We start from the raw sequence: 23,332 nt of genomic DNA, 5'->3' as shown, positions 1-23,332 counted from the left end.
CAATTTCTGAAATGAGGCTTTATTTTAATTCTAGAAAAGTTGGTTTGGGTTCCTCTCCACTGAGTTCTTAAGGGGAGGAAAAAAATTCAAAAGTTTCACAAAGATTGTAATGGCTTCAGATGGATTTGATCCATATACACAATCATCTCACTATTCCCTTCCAAAATATGTAATGTTATGAAAAGCACAGAAAAAAGACCAAGGAGTGTTTTGCAAAGGGAATTAAAGGCATTGACTGGAGAGAGAAAAGAAAATCTAATTAATAGTATAAACCAACACCACTCACTATCCTCCATAGCAATAGCACTTAGACTTATAAACTGCTTCACAGTGCTTTACAGACAAATGGTTATCCAACCTCTTCTTAAAAACAGTGTTGGAGCATTCACAACTTCTGAAGGCAAGTTGTTCCACTGATTAATTGTTCTGTCAGGAAATTTCTTAGTTCTAAGTTGCTTCTCTCCTTGATTAGTTTCCACCCATTGCTTCTTGTTCTACCCTCAGGTGCTTTGGAGAATCGCTTGACTCCCTCTTCTTTGTGGCAGCCCCTGAGATATTGGAACACTGCTATCATGTCCCCTAGTCCTTCTTCTCCTTAAACTAGACATACCCATTTCCTGCAACCGTTCTTCATATGTTTTAGCCTCCAATCCCCTAATCATCTTTGTTGCTCTTCTCTGCACTCTTTCTAGAGTCCCAACATCTTTTTTACATCATTGAGACTGAAACTGGACGTAGTATCCCAAGCATGACCTTACCAAGGTATTATAAAGTGGTATTAACACTTCACATGATCTTGATTCTATCCCTCTGTTTATGCAGCCTAGAACTGTTTTGGCTTTTTTGGCAGCTGCTGCACACTGCTGGCTCATGTTTAAAAAGTTGTCCACTAGGACTCCAAGATCCCTCTCAAGAATTACTACTTATTGAGCGAGGTATCACATATACTGTACCTGTGCATTTTGTTTTTCTTGCCTAAATATAGAACCTTACTTTTTTCACCGTTGAATTTCATTCTGTTAGATAGCACCCAATGTTCAAGTCTGTCAAGATCCTTCTGTATCTTAAGCCTATCTTCTGGAGCGTTGGCTATTCCTGCCAGCGTGGTGTCATCTGCAAGCTCTTTAAGTGGTTTACAGAGTCAGTGTATTGCCCCCAACAATCTGGGCCCTCATTTTACCGACCTCTTAAGGATGGAAGGCTGAGTCAGTTATGATCAAACTTCTGGCAGTGGGCAGAATAGAGCCTGCAATACTGCATTCTAATCACTGCATCACCACAGCTCTATAACTTTTTATCTTTGCAAACCATTCCACCTATCTATTCTATTTAATACATTGCCTTTAAACTTTAGATTTCCCTCTCTCTGAAGTTCTCATTAGATCCTTACAGTCATGCCTTTCTCATATTTCTGCTTCTTCTCAGCCTGTTTCTCAGAAGAGAATAAGCGAGCATGATGAAACAGTCTATGGATTATGATTAGCAGGACCCAGGTTTTGGTGGTCTTCTGCTACAGATGCTCACTGGACAGTCACTTTCTTACTCCAAACTGCCTCACAGGGGTATTCTTGTAGCAAAAACAAAAAAAAGCACTATGGAACGTCCTTGTACTTCTGAAGAAGAATACATACGGGTAGGAAGGAGTACTAGGTATATGCATCGCTTTTTTATTTTATTTATTTAAATTTATTGGATTGTTATAAAGTAATACCGGTGGGATAAAAATCAGCTAACTAACTAAACAAACAAACAAACAAACAAACAAACATTTATTTTATCATTCAACACTAATTCATTCTCTCTGTATGAGTAAACACAACAGTACATTTATTTATATTGGCCATTGATTTTAATAATTACTCCATGTTTATTCTTGAAGTAACAGAAAATAAGCAACTGATGTTGTTGATGATGATGATGATTAGTGTATGGTGTTGTTACAGTAGGCAGGAGACCACAATGCTATTGCAGTAGACTGGCTTGCCAAGGTACAGCCGTGTTATAGGAAACACTTGCATCCTTCCCAAGGTGTGCCACAGAAGGGCAAGCTGGCTTTGCACCAGACTGAAAGACCAGTGGTCCTTCCTGCAGCGTCACCCAAAGCCCTTCCCTTCCCGGAGCTGCCTCGCAAGCGGGCACCACAACAGGGAAAGTTCAGAGCCATCAAAAATCTGACTGCCTGCATGGAGCACCAGCTTGTCTCTCCGTTGAAGTGGTACCTATTTTATTTACTCGCATTGAACATGCTTTCGAACTGTTAGGTGGACCGAAGCTGAGGTGAATGATGGGAGCTCATTCACTACACAGAGCTCCGGCTCAAACCGCTAGAGCTGAGACCATCTCCTTCATCATTAAGCCACTGAGTCAAAGTGCCTCTTCATGTTGCCCATCCCGGATTTAGACCGATTCATAATCAAAGCAATACAGCTATTAAAGCAATATCAACCAGATGAAGAAGGGAAAATGCAGTCTGTTTTTACACTCAGGCTGAAATGGCATTCAACTGAATCAAATTCTTCTTGCCTTCCTTTGTTTATGTTGAAGGAAGGATATCATTTTGCAATTCAATAGACGTTGCTTCTTGCCAAACATTGAAGAATTGTTCTTTATTCCTCATACTTGCCCCACTGTGTATCAGTAATGAAGCTTATCCTACTTTTATAACTGGACACAGCATTATATCTTTTCAATGGGGTTCATTCACAGCTTGAAAATATCTCATTACGAGAAAGATGTGGAAATGCCTTGCCTAACGTCCAGTAAAACAGTTCATCGGCAGCGAGAAGTTGATTAAACCTTCCATTTCGGTTACCTCTGGCTTAGTCGAAAGGCCATTAATTATTAAACATTTTCCCACAGCTATGAGCATTTTCTTCAGCAGCTGTGCTTATTTTAAATAATCTCTAACCTTACTATTGGTCATTTGTTCCATTATTTATGTGAGAAACTAAGTCCAAATAAACTTCAAGGAAAGGAAAGTCGTTATTGTTTTTCCAAGCATAAATTGTCTACTTCCTCCCATCATGGAACTGTAGACATAATTTAGAAGGATTTTCTTCATGAAAAACAATGGATGGCAATGATTTGTTGACTGGGTTTATGTTACACAAACTGGCTGAAAGCTGATATTGCAATGGAGAACTCTTCTGAAGTGTAACGGTAATTTTGAAGTCATTTTCATAGTAATATAACCATAAAATATCAGCAATGCTTTTGACATCATTATACTTTTCAAGAAAATACACATGATGCAGGCTTTCTTGAGAGGGATCATGAAAAAGAATAGATAATGTTTATTTTTCAAGACCAAGAATTTAGAACAAAGCAAACAGAAACATTAGAGGAATAGAGAAATATTGATCAGGATGAGGGGCTCTGTTTATTTTCCTCCTCTGAAGCAAATGGTTATGCTTTTAAATTATCAATTTCTAATGGCAAAGTGTATTTTAAAAATCATTAGTACCTTTCAGTATGCCTAACAACGTCTCTGGGTAAAGCTCAACAATTAAATTAGAGATGTTGTTTAGTTACTTTCAAGCTAACAATGCATTTCCAAGATAAACCTTGATTACCAATCCCCCCCCCACCTATCTAAATTGGAGTTCAACAACTATATGTTTAAGTTTAAGTTTAAGTTTTAAGTTTTATTAAATTTCTATACCGCCCTTCTCCCGAGGGACTCAGGGAGGTGTACAGCCATATTAAAACACATGAATTTATAAAATTTAAAACCAATTAAAATCAGATATATAAAATTTGGCCATCAATCTAAAACACACATACACCCATTTAAAATTCATATTAGGACAGTCTGGCTTGCTGAAACAGGAAGGTCTTTAGGGCACGGCGAAAAGTACGCAGGTTGGGGCTAAGACGAAGCTCTAGGGGCAGCTCATTCCAAAGGGCTGGTGCCCCCACAGAGAAGGCTCTTCCCCTGGGTGTCGCCAGTTGGCATTGTTTGGCCGACGGCACCCTGAGGAGCCCCTCTCTGTGGGAGCGAATTGGCCAGTGGGAGGTTGTTGCTGGCAGAAGGCGGTCTCATATATACCCCGGTCCTAAACCATGGAGTGCTTTAAAGGTGGTAACCAACACCTTGAATCGCACTCGGAAGACCAGCGGAAGCCAGTGCAGCTCACACTGGAGGGGTGTTACGTGGGTATGCCGAGTCGCACCCATAACCATAATATAATTATATTTATAATTAATGTACTAGGGGAGAGGAATGGTAGGTGATACAATTAACCCTCAGGATATTTCACCTATAATAACACACTTTTCTAATATTTTTCCAAAGCAAAGTAAGCTGAGTGCATAAATTAAGAGTTCAACAACTATACTTATCCTTAGGAGAGGAATAGGCAGATGATACAATTTATCCTCAGGAAATATTGCATACAATAATACAGTTTTCTACAATTTTCTCAAATCAAAGTAAGTTGATTTAGGTTAAAAACAATTGTGACAGAACAACTATTAGCTTGTTTTATTTAATTTACTTATCAAATTTATAGTGTTCCTTTGACAGACACGAATTTGTACCAATTAATGATTGATATGTAGTATATCAACATTACTATTATCTACTATTAGACAGTTGGTGTTACAACGGGCACATTGACAGCATTGGACTGAGGTTTAATGGAAATTTACCTCCAAAATGTACATAGAGCATTGAGCTGCCTATTCCTGCTACACAGGCATTTGTTTTTGATCAAATAGAGACCAGTCGTGTTTATAGAACATGTCGCTGACATAAATAGAATATTAGAACATTTCCGTTTCTATTCCCCGCACAAGAAATATGGCATAGAATGTCTACCTGCAAAGCAAAGCTGAGTTGATTTAAGACTCCTTGCCCTCAGTAAACTCAGTGGGACAGACTATAATTTTACTTTTGCTAAATCAGCACGCAGTTCATACGAAAAAGTAAAATTCAGAATAAAGATCTTGCAATATCTGAAAAGTGCACAGACTATTCTGCATAGGAAGCTAGAGGTGAAAATCTATTTTAGGGGGGGGGGAAACGCTGTACTGTATAGGACCTTATTATCACAACAGAAATGAATCTTTGATGCCTGTAATACAGTAATATTAATCTGTCATTCTACCATTAAAAGTGGCATGTCACAGTCACCATGCCTGAAATTTTTCACATGTCAGCACTCCTCATTAAAGTGTGACAAAGATTCTTGTTTGTTCCATTGGAAGAGCTGTAGAACAGCATCTCAAATACTTTTTGATAAAATGTTTTATAAATAACGTGGAATGAACAGAGGCAATACATGGACCATATGAAGAGTAAGTAAGCAACAAACTCATATTAATGATTGGGAGATATTATTTGTAAATGTTTATGAATGGACAGTTTGGTTATTTGCATTTATTTATTAAAGACATTTCTATACTGCTTCCCCTAAGATGTAAGATGAGACTCCACAGCCATTTGTCTGAAATGGTATAGGGCAGTGATGGTTAACTTTTTGCCATCGCGTGCCAAAAGCAGGGGGAGTGCGGGGTGGTCGCGCACCCGCATTCCCACACCCATAATTCAATGCCTCCCTGCCCCCTGTGCATGCGTGCGTGACCCCCCCCCCGCTACGCCCGCTTTTGGCACACGATGGCAGAAAGGTTACCAGTGGGCCCAGTAGGCCCGCTTTTCACCCTCCCCTGGCTCCAGAGGCTTTCTTAGAGCCTGGGGAGGGCGAAAACGGCCTTCCCCACCCCCCTGGAGGCTCTCCAGAGCCCAGAAATGGCCCATTTACTGACTTCCGGTGGGACCAGTAGGCCCGTTTTCCACCCTCCCCAGGCTCCAGAGGCTTTCTTGGAGCCTGGGGAGGGTGAAAACAGCCTTCCTCACACACACACACACCCCGGAGGCCCTCTGGATGGTGGAAATAGCCCATTTCCCGACTTCCGGTGGGCCTGGAAGGCCCGAAAATCAGCTGGCTGGCGCATGCATGCATGCTGGAGCTGAGCTAGGGCAACGCTTGCGTGCCCACAGATATGGCTCCGCGTGCCACCTGTGGCATGCCTGCTATAGGTTCGCAATCATGGGTATAGGATCTCCTGTTTGAGCAGGGGGTTGGATTAGAAGACCTCCAAGGTCCCTTCCAACTCTGTTATTCTGTTACGAAAATGTAAAAACAACCACAAGATTAATACTCTGCAATTCATTAGAACCTCTCTGAATCATGCAGGTTTTTAATGAGGAAAACAATTTACTAGGTATTTTAGTCTAGATTTTTTAAAGGTTAATAATAAAACTGGAAGCTGGCTTCAGCAGAGGTATTAAAAAAATGCAGATGGGTCCTGCTCAGACACCTGACAACATTTTGTACCCAAACAAACAGAAAGATTGCCCCAAATACCACATGAAACACCCAACATAAATATTATAAAATACAAAGTATAAAATTCAAACAAAAAACAGGAAATAGAAAGAAAAACGAAAACACAAAGCAAGATAGCATCACATATAAACTTAAGAAAAAACCCTCTGAAATAATACAGTGTTTAATATTTTCTGGAAAACCAGCAGGGGAGGGGCACATGATCTCTGCCAGGAGTCTGGTCCAAAACATTGGCACTCTCACATAAAAGCTGCATTTTCTCACTTCAGGGCCCTCAAACGTCTTGAAATGCGGGACTGTTAGTTGTCTCCTCCCTGGCTGTTTTAATAGGTCAGGCTGATGCTGATTGGGGCGGTCCTGAAGATATCCAGGCACCCAGCCATAAAGAGATTTATAAGTCAAAACGAGCATCTTTCATTTGTAATGGATTAACTATCTACTTCTTTCTTAAACAGTTTTATATAGCCTCTCAACTCATACATACGTGATTTCATGTGATTTACAAATTTTTTTAAAATCCACCATACAATAAAATCCATTACAAAAAAAAAAAAAAAAAAAAAACCATACTCCCATAGCAGCAACAGCACAATCAAATCAGCCACTTGATCAGTTCTGTCTCCATTCATGGTCCCTGGCCTGATGTTGTGGCCCGCCAGTGGCCAGCGGAGCTGGTGGCAGACTCAAGGACAGTGAGGAGGTTGGGGAGGAACGTGGGCCAGTCCTTGAGTCTGGGGAAGGCTCTGATGAGTGCTCTGTGTCGGAGGCAGAGATGGGGCCAGGGCTGTCCGACAGTTATCAGCTGCCTTCAGAGTCGGATATCAGTGCAGCAGAAGAACAGCTGGAGCCTGTTCCCGATGTGCACATTCGCAGAGCTGCCAGGAGAAGGGAACAGCTAAGGAACAAGGGCAAAGTCAGGAGTAAAGGCACAGATGGACGGTGAATGGCCCCTCCCATAGGGAATAAAGAGGAGCAAAGGGGAGTTTGCAGGAGACAATTAGTTCAATTCATTAGGGTGAAGATCTGTTCCTGACTTCTTGCCATGTAATTGCTGGTAGTTTGGAAGGCATTGGCCTGGCCACTCTCCAAGCCTGATAAAGGTCTGTAGTTGTGATATCTCTTGAAAGACTGTTTGCCGAGACTTTGCTGGACAGGAATTCCCTTTAATCTAAATAAAAGAGGTTTTATCGGGATGAGGAGTCTGCTTCATGATCTTGGGAGGCCTAGGTCAGAACACCTGATGACGAAACCACGTTTTAAGGGCCTTTTGGAAAAGCAACAGGCTCAGAGCTAACCATAATTCAGGGGGAATGATGTTCTGTACAGAAGAGGCCACCACCAAGAAGGCACTTTTTCATGATCTGGCTATGCCATGGCCCCGTCGGAGCCAAGGTCCTAGGAAGAGGAGGAATGGGAGCCTGGGCCGATGGAGTGGGATGGTGGCACAGTCTCTATGGCCCATGAGGAATGACTTGGGGATGAGGACGAGGCAGTTCCAGGTCCCTTGGGCCTCGGAAGAGTAGACAAGGAGGGTGCAGGCTGACCGAAGGGGGGAAGAGATGGAAAGGGTAGGCAGTGGACCACAGGAGCGGCAGAGCTCCGGAGACAAGCAAATGCCTCCCCCGCTTGATCCCCGAGTGCGGAGAATGGAGAGGAGGCAGAGTCAGCACAGGGCAAACCGACTACTTGGGAGGAGGGTGCCCCGCCGCTCCTCACAAGGTTCACCTGGAGAGTAGAATTTAAGGAGATGCCGCGAGGAGGGGCTTTTGCCAGGAACAGGTGTTTGTTTCGGATTATACTCCCCCCGGCTTTGATTCAGACCTTTTGCCTTGCTTTGAGGACTGTCCTTGTCTTGCCTTAGCCTTGAAGACTTTGCCTCTGGAACTGCTTTTGCCTTGCACCCCATTTTGCATTATGGCCTGCTGTTTGTCTTGCCCTAGCCCTGAAGACTTTGAAACTGCCTTTGTCTTGTGCTTGGACTTTTTGCCTTGTGTGCTCTGAGGCCTGCCCTTATCTTATGCTTGGAGTTTTGCCTTGTGAAGTTGCCAGGTAATCTATGGGCTGTTGTTTGGGGGTGAGCCTTACTGGTCAGTGGAGGGCTATTTGTTTAACCATTCCCAAGAGAAATAAAGAACTCTCTGGAAGCCTGCCTAACCATGACCACCTGGGTCATAACAGGTTAGATGACTATCCCTACACTGAGGACACCCATAACGTACTCTGCCTTACCATCACTGGTGGGCTGAGTGGATGAAATAGGGGAGAAGCAGTCTTTCAAATAATCTGGCCCAAAGCCATGTAGGGCTTTAACGGCGATAACCAGCACGTTGACTTGTACCCGGAAGCAGACTGGCAGCCAGTGCAGCTCCTGCAGAAGAGGTGACACACGCACAAACCTAGCCTTGCACAAAAATGTCCTAGCTGCTTCATTCTGAACTGACTGAAGCTGAAAAATCATGAAGAATCAGTAAAAGAATCATGGAGAAGATAAGGAAGTTAGCAAAAACGTGATTTAAGCCTGGGACAGAAAGAACATTTTAGGAACTACTCTATTTAGTATAACAGGGAAAAGGGAAGATGCTGTCAGGTTTTCAAGATTCTGTTACAACAACACAAACGTAAAAAGGGTGGCCTTTTTACGACCCTGTGTAATCCCTTAATTTGGAATACAGTCGGGTTGACAGGATGGAATTGAATATTTACTATCCAGATGCCCTTCCTGACAACACAGAGTTGCAGGAAATCTTGTGGAGTCTGTTTCTTGTACGCAGAAGCCAATGAGTGCAGGGCCTGCAGAATCAGTATTGTATGCTCCCTGCAGCAGGAGCCAGTACACACACAGGCTGCAGTGTGGCAAAATTTAATCTTAATTTATTAGCCTTCATCTAACTATAATCATTGCAGCCAGTTGATAGTTCAGGGCATAGGCACAGCATGGATAGCTTCGAATGATTCAGATTTTATGGCAAGTTAGAGCTGGATGCCATCAGCATAATGAAGACCAACCCCAGATGCTTCACACAGACATTAAAGAGCATTAAATAGCACACTGTGGCAGGATAAAGAGGCACAACTGAAACTGTCTTTGTAATTACCATGTTTCCCAAAAAATAAGAGCCTGTTTTATATTTTTTTGAACCCTGAAATAAGCGCTTAGCCTTATTGCCATGCACTCAAAAGCCCGATTATCGGGGGGGGGGGGTATTTATTTATTGAGTTGTCTTATTTTGGGGAAAACAGGGTAGGATTGAAATCAAAGTAGGGCAGCACTTCCAACCTCCAGCTCACGGAGACAACTCAAGAGGGATTGTGTAGCTGATAGTACCAAAGGTCCCGAAATATCTCACAGGCTCAACAAAATTCCATTTTGTTTCTTCTTTTCTTTGTTTTTCTTTTTTTTTTTTGCGGGATAACAGCCATGAAGCAACCAAAGTGATTTATTCCCCAAATCGCCAGGCTGGAAAACTCCTGCTTCAAGCCTCAGTTGGTATCAATTAAGCAACATTTGTATGGTTAGGCTAGGAGGGGAGGGGAACACAATGATATGATTCAGATTCAACAAAAATGATGATAAAAAAAAAAAATACAATGGAGATCCAAGGCAAACAATACAAGCGGAGTGGAACAATTTAATATGAATGTGTCAGAACAGCGCTAAATTGTGTAAGCCCAAGGATCTCTAGTCCACATCTCCATCAGTGTAGATAGAGGTGATAAATAAATCAAGAGCACTTAATGATCCTCTAATATCGGAGTTTCTCAATGTAGCTTTGAACTAGTGTCAGTAAGTAAAGTTAACGTCTAACTTAATTCTAAAGGATGCATAATTTTTAAATAAAATTAACCTCAAGACTGAAGAGATTGGAGATGCAGTCTACAAATGGTGGTAGCCCTCGACTGATGACCACAATCGGACCTAAAATTTCTGTTGTTAAGGGAGATGTTTGTTAAGTGAATTGTGCCCTGCTTTACGACCTTTCCTGTCATGCTTAAGTGAATCACTGCAGTTTGCTACATTAGTAACACGGTTGCTAAGTGAATCTTGACTTCCCTCTTGATTTTGCTTGTCAGAAGGTCGTGAAAGGTGAGCACATGGGCCCAGGACACTGCAACGGTCATAAATATGAGTCGGGTGCCAAGCATCTGAATATTGATCACGCAACTACGGGGATGCCACAACTGTTGTAAGTATGAAAAATGATCCTAACCCACATTTTTCAGGGCCGTTGTAACTTTGAACGGTCACTAAACAAACTGTTGTAAGTCGAGGACTGCTTGTATTATATATCGTATCCAATAAATGAAGGATATCTAAAGTGCGTGTACTTCATTGCGGTGTGGCAAGTTTTTTCTCTTTTCTTAACAAGTTCAGATTGGGCTGAGTAAATGTCTTTAAAGATTTCAAAGAGATAGCACACTTGGGGAACACTGCTAATTGCTAATAAAAAACAAACAATAACTACCAGAAACATAGCAACCAACTCCTGCAGGACACATTTGTCTCACACATATGTCAGCAGTCTTACTTTTGTAGATAACTAGTGGTTTGTTTTCATCTTAACAGAGCAAAAAAAAAAAAAAAAAAAAAATCCAAACAAATCAAAACAACCTCATGAAATTACAAGTATTTTGATTTATTAATGCGTGCATTTGACGCCTTTGTCTGCATTCCTCTGAACCAAAGAAAGCCTGTTCTTTGCCAGGCCAACCATGAAACATTCCTTCCACCTAAATAAAGGATCGAATCATCGAATCATAGGCCTAGAAGGGACCTTGGAGGTCTTCCAGTCCAAATCCCTCCCTGCCCAAGGCAGGCTCAAATTCAAAAAAAAAAAAAAAAATCCATGAAGTTCCCAAAAAAATGAGGATACTCAACTTGGGCTGTGTTTAATTGCAAATGTGTGTCCGTCCTGCGCAGTGTAAACCATTGGGTAATGAGAAACCTACTATTGTTGTTTATTCAAAATCATTCAATAAATCATAAACATGGTTTATTGTGATGTGTAAATCAGAATTTTGCTTTCAGTTAAGCAAGTTTCTGAGCCTTTTGAAAAGGGGTTTTGGTTACATAAACAACATCTTCATTTGCCCTTAAATTCTAATTATTGCTATTTATTCATATTTGTTCTCTTTTATTCTTTAAACAATTCATTCTTTATCTTAATATCTTTATATTTGTTCGGGGTTGCCTTTCTTCCATTTCATCTTTTTTATTGTACAGCAAACTTTCTCCTCAAGCCTACCACCTCTCTCTTTTCTTTCCTTCTTACTTTCTCTTCCCCCCCCCTTTTCTTCTCCTCCCTACTTCCTCTTCCTTTCTCCTTCTCCTCCTCTTTCCCTCCCTCTCTTACCCTCACTCCTACTCTAATTTCCCTTCCCTTCCTTCCCTCTCTCTCTTTCCTTCTCTCTTCCATCTCTCTTCTCCTTCCTTCATCCCTCTCTATTGCTGTATTCATTTTCAATTTTATATTTTCCACTATTTATTTCCACTGTTTATGTAAGCAAGCATAGAAATATTGAGACATGATAAAAGAAAAGGGAAAAAAAGATTTTGGCAAAAACTGTAATTGAGTAAAATGTATTTGAATTTGATTAATTGTATAAGTTAAGATATGGCCAAATACTCTGTTCAAAAAAAAAATGTGGCTAAATGGGGGGGGGAGGGGCAATAAAACTTGTTTTTAAAAACAGAAAAAAGAAAAGGGGTTTTGGGACAACTGTATTGAACTACACAACTGTTGTTGTTTTTTTAAAAAAAAATATCTACTGGCAAGAGAAAATATATTAAATTAATTAAATTAAATGAGCCCACCTCGGAATTTCTAGTTGAAGCCCACAATTACATTAGGAATTATGACCAGTAGGCTGTTTTTAGTCTGAAAGAAGACCATACATTTTTCTTTGATTTTTTTTTCATTTTAAAAGAATTTACAATTAATCTACTGCCAATTAAGTATTGCTGACTTTCTTTAGATAAAACTAGTTTCAACTTACGCCTTCTCGCATAAGGTGGCTGTAGATAGCATGGCCCTTGAAAATACTTTGGCTCATGGGCGTGCAAATGCCTGACAATGTGAAGGTATACATTAAAGCACACAGCGAATGTCCTGTACAGTATGGCTTCAGAGATGTATACTTCCCCAGGCTCAATTGATCACATCCCAGTACAGTGCAGAATGTACAAATCTTTATCACGGTTATCTCTGTGATACTTTTTCTTTAGCTTCTTTGCTTTTGCTTATCAACTTTTGACTTTGTGATGTTAGATTCAAAGAAACAGGGAGATAGGGAAACTTCTGTTTGCTCTACTTTATCTCATCCTCTCTTCATCTCACCAAGTAGGCAAGCTGTGAAAGTTAGCCATAAGAAAGGCTGAGTGCCAAAGTATAGAGGCCTCTGAACTATGGTGCTGGAGAAGACTCCTGCGAGTCCCTTGGGCTGCAAGGCAGTCAGTCCTAGAGGAGATCAATCCTGACTGATCTCTAGAAGGTCAGATCTTGAAGACGAAACTCAAATACTTTGGCCACCTAATGAGAAGGAAGGACTCACTGGAGAAGAGCCTAATGCTGGGAAAGATTGAAGGGAAAAGAAGAAGGGGACAACAGAGAACGTGGCGGCTGGATGGAGTCACTGAAACAGTAAGTGTGAGCTTAAATGGACTCCAGAGGATGGTAGAGGACAGGAAGGCCTGGAGGAATGTTGCCCATGGGGTTGCGATGGGTCGGACACAACTTCGCAACTAACAACAAGGCAAGCCTACATTACAACACATAGGGGAAAAAATGATATAGTCACACTGCCTTCAAATGAACCAATATTTATTCACATGCTACTGTGTTAGTCAAGCAGTATCTCAATTAAGGGAAACCTTACTTTGGAAAGTTAGGAATGAATCAACTCATATCTGCTTATACTAACACAACTGGTTTCCCAGCATCCATCCTTCCGAGGTCTATAAAATGAGGACCCAGATTGTTGGAGACAATATGCTGATTCTGTAAACCAGTTAGAGAGGGCTGTAAAGTACTGTGAAGTGATATATATATACCAGGTAAGTCTTATTGCTATATCTTAATGACTAAATGACTTAATGGCTAAACAATTTAAAATCTGCTTTAACAGATTTTTATATGTCCTTGTCTGACCATAAGACTACATAAAAATGTTAATATCCAGAGTGGTTTTTTTCTCTCTCAGTAAGATCAAGCTGTTGCACATAATTCTCATTTTAACCTTAAATACTGTAAAATGGTCAATTCTGCTTTTTAGGCTGCTTTTACAGTCTATTCCTTCCGTTTGTCTTAAAATAGATTTTTATGTGAAAATGATCGTTTGAAACGAATCATCCGAACTCCCACTCCGTGAGGATGTTTCGAGGGAAAAAATGATCTTGCTGCCTTCCAGATACCAAACATTACTGCAAGATTTTATAAAATGAGAGCATACATGAAAATGTAAACAAACACTAGGAAGTTTACAGTAGAAGACAGCACGTCCTTGCATATGTGCTGGAATTCAGAAATGTTTGAACATTTTTCCCACACTTAGTGAAAACACAGATATATCTAAAAGAAGACAAGACTCCCAATTTAACTTAGAATGCGTTCTGTTTAACGGAATCCAGAAAGATCTGGATCATTCCTCTGCCTATTGAGAACATGCCTAATCTTCAGAAGGACACGTAAACCCTATCTGAACTGATGCAGAAGAGAAAAAAAAGTTCCTATAGATAACAGTTTTTTTTGTTTTAGAAGAGAAGCTCCCAAGTTGCCAAAATGTTATAGGACCATAGCAAATTTCCTTAATTCTCAACAGACTCTGCTGCCAAGCAGGAAGAAGCTGAAGAGAGACGCCTGGAAACATCCAGAGGTTATGAAAAAAAAATGAAATCCACAGTTAATGGACACCTGACAGAGCAGCAGTGGTGAATGGAGGCAATTTATTAATACTAATAAGGGCTAAGACATAGATTCTCAGTCATCCAGGTCATGGTTGCCCCAAAAGTGCTTTTTCCAGGAGGCAACTGGACTTTGTTTTTTCATCCAAGAAGCTTCTTCAGCTCTGACAGGATAGTGGAGAATTATATTCCTTGCAGACAGTTGGCCATTTGCATCCTTTTAGACCAGGGGTGTCAAACTCAAGGCCCAGGGACCGGATCTGACCTGTGGGGTTCTTAGATCTGGCCCAAGGGGCCACCCTGGAAACAGCAAAGGACTGGCCCACAGTGCCTCTGCCAGTGAAAACGGAGCTTGAGAGGGCTGCGTGCGGCACTCCCAAGATCCGTTTTCCCTGACAGAGGGTTGCAGGAGGCCGTTGCAGCCGAAATGGAGCTCAGCAGCCCATTTTTGCTGGCAGGCCGCTCGGACCACCACAGGTATCCCCAACACAAAGTATTCCCGACACAAGTGACGTCAACCTGCCCATGCATTTCTTCGAAAGATAAATTAAAATGATATAATTTTTTTTCTGAATTATTCTAAAATAGATGACGCTTCTGAAAGTATTACCTACTCCTTTATTTTTGCATTATGTACCATGTGTTTTATTCTACACATTAATATATTAAACTTTAATGAAAAGAAGAAAGACAAAAGGGGGGGAGGGGCAGGATCTTATGCCTGAATGATATAACAATGAATGGATGGTTGATAGCAATAGCAATAGCATTTAGACTGATATACTGCCCCATATCGCTTTACAGCACTCTTTGGGCAGTTTACAATGTCAGCGTATAGTCGCCCTCCTCCAACGATCTGGGTCCTCGTTTTACCAACCTCAGAAGGATGGAAGGTTGAGTCAACCTCGAGCCCCATCAGGATCGAACTCCAGACTGTGGGCCGATTTAGGCTGCAATACTGCATTCTAACCATTGCGCCTCCAGGGCCCTTGATGGTTGTTTTTGTATTAGATTTCATAAATTCTTATGCAAGATCCTTTCATAAGCAGCTTTGAGAGAGCCTAGGGCTATAAAATAGATATCAACTTTTTAATTTAAAAAAATCGTACTACCCCAGTAAGGTTTATCTCTCACAATATTCTTCTGTGAAATGAAGTTTTGACTGGGGTCCACAATCAGCTGATTAAGCAATCAAAAGTAATACAAGCTGTAAAAATTCAGAAATGCTATGTACTAAAAACAAAAGAGTTGTACCAATATCCAGATGTTTCAAATCTGGTCCCTGCCCAGCAACCCTAATCTAAAACAGCAACCATGCACACTATATTTAATCTTTTTTTTCTACCCCACAGAGATGCAATCAAAGTAATTTGTTAAGTTTTTTTTCTTCCAAATGGGATAGCAACAAGCTTGAGCAGACCATCCCTTCTGCACATACCCCCTTGCATACAGCCAAGGCAAGTGATTAAAGAGAAGGTTCTTTCAATGGTTCAAGGGAGCTTGTTATTAGGGCAACAAGATAATTTGGGGGGAAATGGGGAAACAAGAGAGAGAGAGAAAAATAATTGCCTTTACTCCATATGTACAATATACTGCCAAAGAGCCATAGTAAATAGCCCAACCAAAGCCCAAAAGAGAAAAAGACTCCAGCTCCTCTCCACCAGTAATCAGCATCTAGATCAGCAATATACTGTATTTTTCGAAGTGTAAAATGTACTCCCCCCCTCCAAAGAGGATGAAAAGAGTCTTATACACTGAATGTAGCCCCATCCACCGCTGGCCCACATCCTTTGGCCTCTGCCTCCTAGCAATTTACCTCCTTGCAGCAAACAGCCCGTTTCAGCTTCAGCACAGCCTGATTAGCACAAGCAGCTGATTGTCAGTTGGATCTGCCTCCCGACCCTCAGCTGTTTCAGGCTACAGGGATTGCCATTGCCTATTGCCACATGGGACTCCTGCAAGCAGGCAAATTGCTGGGAGGCAGATTTTTTTTTTCCTTCTGCTAATCAGGCTGTGCTGATTATTTTCAGGCTGTGCTGAAAATAAAACTAAAGCAGGCTGTTTGCTGCAACGAGGCAAATTGTTGGGAGGCAGAGTTATTGTGAGTGTTTTATGAGCCTTATTTTCTTCTTTGTGTCCTTTTGTTGTAAAATTTCTGTCTAGAATCAACGATTAGCTGGAATTTAAAAAGCATTTCACTAACAAAATGTTACCTGAAGGAAAATAAAGAGAGGGGGAAAAAGCTTTACATCTAACAGATTGCTTGCTGAATAACTTACTAATTCTGATTACAATATCAATCTATGCAAAGAAAAAAACATAAAACAGTTCCAAACTGGTAAAATTTCATATTTCTTCCCATATTCATGCACTAGCGTATATCTTGTTTTCCTCCCCAAAAAAGGTAGATGTTAGTCCAGAGCATCTTATACTCCGAAAAATACGATACTTACTCCAAGGTCAACTTCAGACCAACAATCAAGTAAGCAATACCCCAATCAAGAAACTGCCAAAGAGTCATCAGTAAACAGCTCAACCAAAGAATTTCAACGACCGCCTTCACCCAAACAGACAGGCAAGTCACCAGAATATAAACTGACAGCAAACAGCACTCCTTACTAGCACTGATGATCTAGTTTGAGTAATGAAACGTTTGCAAGAAAACAAGCAAGCTCAGAGAGTACCAATATTCTCCTTTATTGGTACAATATACTTACTCTGCATCTGTGATCATCAATGTGCAGTACAAGAATGATGTGCATCCAAATGCTACCGTGAGGATGCAAAAATATAGTCTAGGGCTAAGCATAACTTGATATGCATAGGGTGCATATCACCCTTTGATGGCCCCAAGAGTTTCTTCCGCAGAACATCTAAGATTGACGCTTTCAGTCGTCTTCTCTTTTTCGGTTACGGTGGAAAATGAGTGCTCAAAGCAAGGGAAATGCTTAATATTTGCATTTGATCCTTAAAATCCCCCAAACAAAACAACATTAAACCTAATCTTGCTCACTTTTGAAGTAAAAATTTGGTAGTTTGGTATGTCACACAAAGTGTTGAAGTTATAGGAGTTCTATACTTTTTTGCTGCAGTTTCAGTTATTCCTATTAGGTATTGCATCTAGCCATCCATCCATCACTGTCTTCCTTCCCATTTTTCCCAGGGAAAACAACTGTCCCAAAGCTCTAGAAGACATGTCCATCAGCATGCCCACCAAAGCATGTCCTTGCTGTGAAGAAATTGCCCACTTATGTATTAGAACAAAGGAGGGAGACCCACAGTTTCACGAAAAGCCTTTCCATTTTCGCTATCTGCCTCATCTCAGGAAAACAGAATATTGGGGGGGGGGACTCTCAATAAATTACTTAATCAAGGGCAGGGGAGTAACAGAGAGGGGTGTCAAACTGGTGGCCCACACAGCCAGCATCCCATGCAGGCCACACCCACCCCAACTCCACGAAGGGAAAAAACATTGTGATACGTCACGTGACAGCAGCGTGACGCCGTGGGTTTGACACCTGTGCACTAGAGTCTAGACTGACAACACTGCATAAAAGGGAACTAAAGAAATTGCAGAGCTCAGTAATTTTATACACATATACTCTACAGATATTTATGTTTAGCAATTCTTTCACAGACTTTGAGACTGGATATTGATGTCTGTCAAGCCACTCTCCTTCAGATCTAATTTTCGTTTAAAATGTAGGCATTGATCAGAATTTGAAAAGAATTCTGCAACACGCAAAATGATCATTACAAATGCATTTAATGATACAAAGAACGTTCATAATCTCTCTTTCCAAGGAATATTTTAAGATGATTTATTTCACCAGGCGGGCCTGGCCTAATCTTTTCCCTCTTTTTAATTTTAATCGGTTTTTAAATGATTGGGGTGTTTTAATTTGTCTGGGCCAAATTGTTTAATTCGATTTTACTTTGTTTTTTAAATTTTGTATCTATGTATTTTTACTGTTTGGCTGTTCACCGCCCTGAGTCCTTCGGGAGTAGCGCGGTATATAAATCAAATGAATAAATAATTCAACAATGTCTGTCACTCTGATTTCTTTATCTCAATCACCTAACAATCAAGTAGCCTCAGTGAAGAGGACAACTGTAAGGATGTTTAAGCTTGTTTTGTGAAGGATCACGAGAAATAAAGACAAGAACCACTACAGCTAAAGGAACCATTTTTAAAGAAATTCAGTACAATAAACAAAACCTAAAATACCAATACATCATTGTCTATCGACATTTGTATTTCAAACTCAAGAAGCATCACCATGTCAAAGCTCTGCATTTACTGCAGTAGTAAAAAGGAAACAAATTTAGAAACCACACTGTTCAATGCTCTGTTCATTTTATATGTGGACAATCACAGAATTTATGTTACTACGAATAACTATGAACCATGAAAAGCCAAGGCTGTCCATATTGCAAGGTTATTCAGTGGGTTGGTTATGGGTTTACAGCATAGGGTTTATTGTCAGGTGCAAGCAACTAGATCCACACATGCAGAGTTTAACCTAATATTTCATTATATTCTGCCTATTACACAGAAATATTCCAGACTGCTTGCTTTCTCTTGGGAATAGACAGATAAGACTCTATGGAGCTGGGGATGCAAGTGGACCTCTTGTGGTTGCACAATGATTCAAGGCTAATCTCCCATTTGAGTCCTCCTGCCTGCCTAGTTAGGCATTTCCTGAAACACAAAGGAACTAAAACTTCAAAGACCTGTGAACTCAAAGTGACACTAGAACTAGTTCTATAGCAACCATTCATATTACCAAAAAGTAAGTATCTAGATTCGGGGGTAATACTGAGATCTTCAGAATGAAGAACAGAGCAATTTTGTCAGCAGAGTTCCTTAAAGAGTAGAGCCGAATAAACGAAACTGGAAAAAAAAACCAGGAAAACAAAATCCCAGTTCTAGAGACAGATGTCAATTTGGCTAAAAGTAAAAAGCTTTGCGCTTGAATGAATTTTTATTGGGCTGCCAAGACAAAAGACAAAGATTCCCATTGAGTAAACAACCAGTGTCCTTTTTTCAATAACCACATGCATCCAAAACCAAAAGGAGGAAGTGAGGATAAGTATTTCCCTAACTTACAACTGCAGTCTAGTTAGCTAATATAAAAGCTTTGTTAAAATCCACAGGATTTAAGACAGTGTTTCTCAACCTTGGTAGCTTCCAAGGTTGAGAAACACTGATTTAAGATAAAGGAACACAGGACAAAGTTATCCTAGAATAGTGCGTGAGAGAGAGACACACACACAGGGAACAATCGGAGGAGGTAACGTACCTTGTGACAAGTTTCCATTTTAATTTCTTTGAGAGCACGTTCAGAAAACACACACCCACAGTTGCGCAGGAAGCAAAAGCTGAGAAAAGCAAAGGAAAAGAGATTTAGTAAATTGAACACATAACTCTTAGTGCAGCTAAAGCAACTCTGATTAGAACAGTAATCCTATACAGGTAGTCTTTGACTTATGACCACAATTGAGCCCAAAATTTCTGTTGCTAAGCGAGACGTTAGTTCACTGAGTTGTGCCCCATTTTACAACCTTGCTTGCCGCAGTTGTTAAGTGAATCACTGCAGCAGTTAAGTTAGTAACATGGCTGTTAAGTCAATCTGGCTTCCCCATTGACTGTGCTTGTCAGAAGGTCAGAAAAGGCGATCCCGTGACCCTGGGACACTGCAACCGTCTTAAGTACGAGTCAGTTGCCAAGCATCTGAATTTTGATCACGTGACCGCGGGGATGCTGCAACGGTTGTAAGTGTGGGAAATGGTCATAAATCACTTTTTTCAGTCCTGTTGTAATTTTGAATGGTCATTAAGGTTGTAAGTCAAGGACTACCTGTATATTTAAAGCTAGTAACAAGACCAACAGAATTCATGTATACTTATTTCTGTGAAAACATATATAGGATCCCGCTGTAGGTAATGTTATTCAGGCTAATTTTTAATCAATACACTATTTGTTTCAAAGGTAACCTAGTTGCAATGTTGCACACTCCTTGTTAGGAATTAAATCTCTTTGCAAGGCCAGATTTTCTAAGCAAATCTCTGACTAGCAACAATTTGCAGATGGAGTAGGGAAGTTGTATCCTGTTGCAGCAAAAAATTTTTTTCCAGAGTTTACTGGATAGACAAAACAAGGAAATATTACTCTCATGCTCCATCTGATCAACTCGGAAACTTCTACTTTCAATTTGTCTTCAGAAAAAAAAAAAATTATATATTTTTGGCAAAACTGCCAATTGATCATCCTGTATTTCCCGGAACGACTGCGTACTTAACATAGATTAATATGTTTTTTTTCTTAAAATGTTCATTTTAGCATTTTAAGAAAAAACATTTTAAGAAAAAAAAACATTGCAAGGCTACAATATTTGCTATTACATTTCAGTAAACTAATAAACATCAGTATCTCTTTACTTCCATCAACATGGGTGTTTCTTAGATTTAACATTTTCTTCACCAATTGTTAAAATATTGGGTTACAGGTACCGTGTTTCCCCAAAAATAAGACATCCCCTGATAATAAGCCCAAACAGGCTTTTGAGCACATGTGCTAAAATAAATCCTTCCTGAACATAAGCCCTCCCCAAAAACATTTAAACGCATGCGCAGCCAATCCCCACCATTTCCTCTGGTTAGGGTTAAGGAGACAGAGCTGGAAATCAGGTAAGACAGCAAAAGGAGTCCTGTTTTGCTCCACGTGCCCCAAAACAATAAGACCTCCCCGAAAATGAGGCCAAGCACTTATTTTGGGATCCAAAAAAATATAAGACTATAAGGGTCTTATTTTCGGGGAAACACGGTAGATCCAGATATTTCAGATGTAAGCCTGTAAGTCATTCTTGGATGAGGTTCACAAACATTCATCAATAAGATTGATTTCTTTGATAATGTAAAGGTAAGAATTTTGGTAATTAATATGTATTTGCAACAAAGTCTTACTGAATACATTGAGAGCTAATTGTACAAATTCTAAGGCTGCTGTAAACAATCTACTGTAAATACTAATGACTGCGTAATCATATGTTACGTTTGGCTTACTGTGAAGGAAAAAGGGAGGGCTAACAAGGATCTGAATGAAATAAGGAAGAGTCAAGCATGACACATTTTCCAGGACCTAACAGTAAAACCAGTGAGAATAGTACTTACTGCTGCGTATATTTATTTCTTTAAAAAGTGTATTCAAAAGAAATTGGGTATCTGGCAGTTCCTTATGTTTGTGAGAACAGAAAGATGCAAGAAGAAAGGGAAAAAAATAAGACCACCTTCAGTGTGTATTTTCTGTCTTGTTTGGAGTTTCTATTTTGTATCTACATTACTCTTTTTCATTTTAACACACAATTGTATAGTTAGGGCAGGTGTCAGCAACCTGCAGCTCCGGAGCCGCATGTGGCTCTTTGGGACCTCTGCTGTAGCTCCCTGTCAGATGATCCCACCACTGGCTGGCTCCACCCCTCACCCTCCCCTCCCAGTCACTCCTCGCCTGGCCTGAGAAGGCAAGGGCGACTGCAGGGGATGGAGAAGTGGCCAGAGCAGGGATAGAGAGATACAGAGAGGGTGGGGTGGGGAGAGAGACATAGAGAGATACAGAGATGGGGGGGGAGAGAGAAGGAGAGAGAGGGGGAGAGGAAGGGGGAGACAGAGATGTCAAAAGGATTTTGTGGTTCCCGGTGTTTTTTAACAACCGGTTCTCTGCCCTAATGACCAGCTGGATAGGGGGGGTCATGTGACTGGTGGAAGGGAGTGACATCGAGTTGGCCACGCCCACCCAGGTTTTGTGGCTCCCAGTGTTTACTTTTCTGTGGGAAATGGGTCCAAATGGCTCTTTGAGTGTTTAAGGTTGCAGACTCCTGAGTTAGGGACTGTGGATAATCAATTTCATAATTTATACTATTGATAATAAATTATCTGCATTTGCCTTGAAGCCATTTGATGTTACATCACAGGGTTTTTTTATGAAAAAAACAACAACTATGCTCCAGGGAGTTCATAAGAGACTAAAGACTAAGGATGAAAGAAGAAGAGTTCACTCAAGTACAGCCAATTTTCCATTTTTAATAGAGTTTTGCTCCTTCACTAGCAGTTCCAGAATTCTTTTTTTAATATAAATTCTTAATTAAAAAAATAATCCAATAAGAACTTAAAACCCCTGTCACAGGGTATTGCAAATATGGTCTTCATTGCTGTGACATACTGAGTAATAAATCTGCCTGGGTAAATATGCTTGTATGTGGATTTCAGACTGGCCTATGTGCTGCTTCTCCAACCTTCAAACCACAGCATAAATAATTCTAACCTGCTCAGAACTATTTTTAAAAAATCACATGCTAAGTAAGAGCACAAATAAACCTTTTAGTCCCATCTAGTTTAAGCTGCAACTTTAATCACATTGGCTAGGAAACAAGTAACATTGGATTTAACATATAAAAACATTTTAGGACTAAATATTCAGCTGAGTTCTGTCTATATATGGGTGTTTTTAAAAAAACTTTTCTTTGATTTGCTTAAGAATTTGGATTTACTAACTCAATGTCATCAAAGGTTTCTTAGCCAAGGAATCTTGTACAGCAGGAATAGGAAAAATTTCAGATGCCAGAAGCCATCACAATGGAGCAAATACTGTAATATAATTGGACTTTTTAGCATTCATGAAGTCTTGTCAGATTTCAACAATCTGCTGGTTGGCCTGAAGTCCTGAAGTACTTTCACTTTGCTTAACCTTCCATTTTGTGGGATTCAGCCGGTTCGGGCGAATGGTAGTTCCAACGATCAACTGGTCCTGCCCACCCACACCCACCCTATCCTGTCTTATATTTCCTTCTTTCTCGCTCAGCTGATTCCCGTGCCTCTGCTGTTCTACTTACCGGGGCTGCCATAGAAGATAAGCATCTGAGCTTCAAATTGCTGTATTTTGAACGCTGCGCACATGCGCGTTAGACACAAGCGCAAAGTACGTGCTCACCGAACCGATGGTTAAACCGGTTGCATCCCACCACTGCCTGGCATCCACCAAATGGAGGCCCCTACCTGATCGTACATACAGCATGTCTCTTCTGCCAGA

General features: G+C 40.6%; 1 protein-coding gene across 1 annotated transcript in view; it reads right to left on the bottom strand.

Moving 5' to 3' along the window:
- RTF2 (replication termination factor 2) overlaps positions 1 to 23,332 on the bottom strand; it is a 65,616-nt gene that overhangs the window by 34,816 nt on the left and 7,468 nt on the right. Inside the window, exon 5 of the mRNA XM_070940068.1 lies at positions 19,551 to 19,629. Coding sequence (XP_070796169.1) covers positions 19,551 to 19,629 — 79 coding nt within the window. The remainder of the gene's footprint in view (positions 1 to 19,550; positions 19,630 to 23,332) is intronic.

Source organism: Pituophis catenifer, unplaced genomic scaffold (assembly GCF_029215685.1).
Source record: "Pituophis catenifer annectens isolate HBS135680 unplaced genomic scaffold, rPitCat1.0.hap2 SCAF_3, whole genome shotgun sequence".
Taxonomy (NCBI): domain Eukaryota; kingdom Metazoa; phylum Chordata; class Lepidosauria; order Squamata; family Colubridae; genus Pituophis; species Pituophis catenifer.
This window is presented reverse-complemented; position numbering and strand designations above follow the sequence as displayed.